Below are 1,965 nucleotides of genomic sequence, written 5' to 3' on the forward strand. Positions count from 1 at the left end.
CAATGCAGCAGTAGCAGCTTGAACGTGGAAACAAATGCATGCAGCTTAGATCTGGTCAGAGGACACCTGCACAAGGAAAAAAAATCAAAAATCATCAGCCAAGCCCTCATACAACCAAAGGATCCAAGCAAGCAGCAGCAGAACATGAGCATGCAGCAGCAAAAAGCTTCACAAGTAGCCGTTTGACTTCAGGTACGTGACTAAACCTTGTTCATTTATTGCATGAATCTAGTCTAAGCATTGCATGAACAAATGGAATGGTGAAATTAAGCCATGAATGTAGCCTGACATCCAGTTCTCTAGCACTCACGAGAAAATCACGCAGCATGCGTGGATAGTCATTCACGTGGAAGTTGAGAAACACAGGTAATGGAAGATTTGTTGAACTTCAGTGCACAGGGCATCAATTGATTAACAAATAGAAGAAGACATGCAATTCATGATAGCACAGCAGTTCATATGGGCCAGCACATGTTTTTGCCACCTCACTCCACCAAAAATCACGCAGAATTAATGAGCGCTCAGCCGAAACTCATAGACTGCTGTTAACTTGCACTTGCATCATGTCCAACTCAAGTATACATCCTCTGCTTCCTCAAAACGATTAACCTATCATCCTTCGCTGATTGTTTTGGCCTGTTCAAAATTCTCCAGCATACCAAGATTGTGCAGAGGCGCAGAGACATCCTATGGCATCCGGCTAGCATTCTACAGGAAGACGTTTTATAGGAAAATACAGCAGAGTCTTCCAGAGCAGAGAAGCCTGAGTTTTTCTTCATCAAGTTTGGAGCTTGAAGAAAGGTGAAAATAGCTGAGGTGGATCATGCTATTGATTTTATTGTTCGTTCACTTGCACGTGATATTGCAGAGGGTATGAAAGTTGTGGAATTGATTTTAGAGCTTTCAAAGGATATGGCTATGTGTGAACAGATTGGCAAGGTACAAGGTTGTATCCTCCTCCTTGTAACAATGTCAAATAGTGACGATCCTAAAGCTGCTAAGGATGCAAACGAAGTTCTGGAGAATCTCCCATACCGTGAGCATAATGTAGTGCAAATGGCACATGCAAACTATTTCAAGCCTTTGATACAGAACCTGAGAGAAGGGTCTGACACAATGAAAATTGTTATGGCAAGTAAGTTGTCAGAGATAGGTTTAACAGATCAAAACAACGCTGCATTTCTCAAAGAGGGAGTTGTATTTCCACTTCTTAAAATGATTTCGAATGCTAATTTGAAGTCAAAAGTAGCAGCCATTGGGGCACTTCAGAATCTTTCAAGTTTACCTGAGAATGCTTTACAAATGATCAAAGATGGGGTGGTCCGACCCATCTTGGACCTTCTATGCACACCACTGTCAACTGTATTGGCTTTGAGAGAAAAAGTTGCTAATACCTATGCAAACCTTGCTATGTCTACAGCATTGCCCCAAAGAACAAATGACACAACCGCTGCATTATTGGAATCTGGTGAGATCATATACCAGCTATTATCTTTAATAAATTTGACACCACCTTCAATACATTGAAGCATTGTTCGAGCATTCCATGCCATTTGTTGTGTACCAGCGGCTGTTGAGGCAAGGACAAATTTAAGAGAGGGAGGAGCAATTCAAGTATTGCTTCCCTTTTTGTGAAGCTACATACTCTGAAATGCGAGCTTATGCTGTGAAACTGTTGTTTATCTTGTCTCAAGATGAAGATAAAAGAAAATTAGCAGAACATCTTGGAGAAAAATATATGAAATGTTTAGCAAAACTTATTTCAACATCTTCGAATGAAGAAGAGAAAGCTGCCGCAGTAGGAAAGTATTGTCATGTTAGGAACATAAATTTGAATTAAAGTTAAATAATGGAAAAACAGTGATTTTGCATGAAGTGAATCTACCATGAAACAAACTGGAAAGTTCTGGTGTTGTTCTGGTTAGATTTTTTTATTTCAATACTTTCCAAGGGGTTCACAAGGTC

The 1,965-nt window shown here is 40.1% G+C and overlaps 1 protein-coding gene across 1 annotated transcript; it reads left to right on the top strand.

The window, feature by feature from the left end:
- Positions 1-969: 969 nt before the first annotated feature.
- Positions 970-1,527, top strand: LOC149242112 (uncharacterized). The gene has a single exon (XM_089370761.1). It carries the CDS (start codon positions 970-972, stop codon positions 1,525-1,527), a length of 558 nt encoding a protein of 185 aa, XP_089226887.1.
- The last annotated feature ends 438 nt before the right edge of the window (positions 1,528-1,965 follow it).

This window comes from Pinus tabuliformis, chromosome 8 (assembly GCF_031772625.1).
Source record: "Pinus tabuliformis cultivar Carrire ecotype Pingquan chromosome 8, CPIR1, whole genome shotgun sequence".
NCBI classification, from domain to species: domain Eukaryota; kingdom Viridiplantae; phylum Streptophyta; class Pinopsida; order Pinales; family Pinaceae; genus Pinus; species Pinus tabuliformis.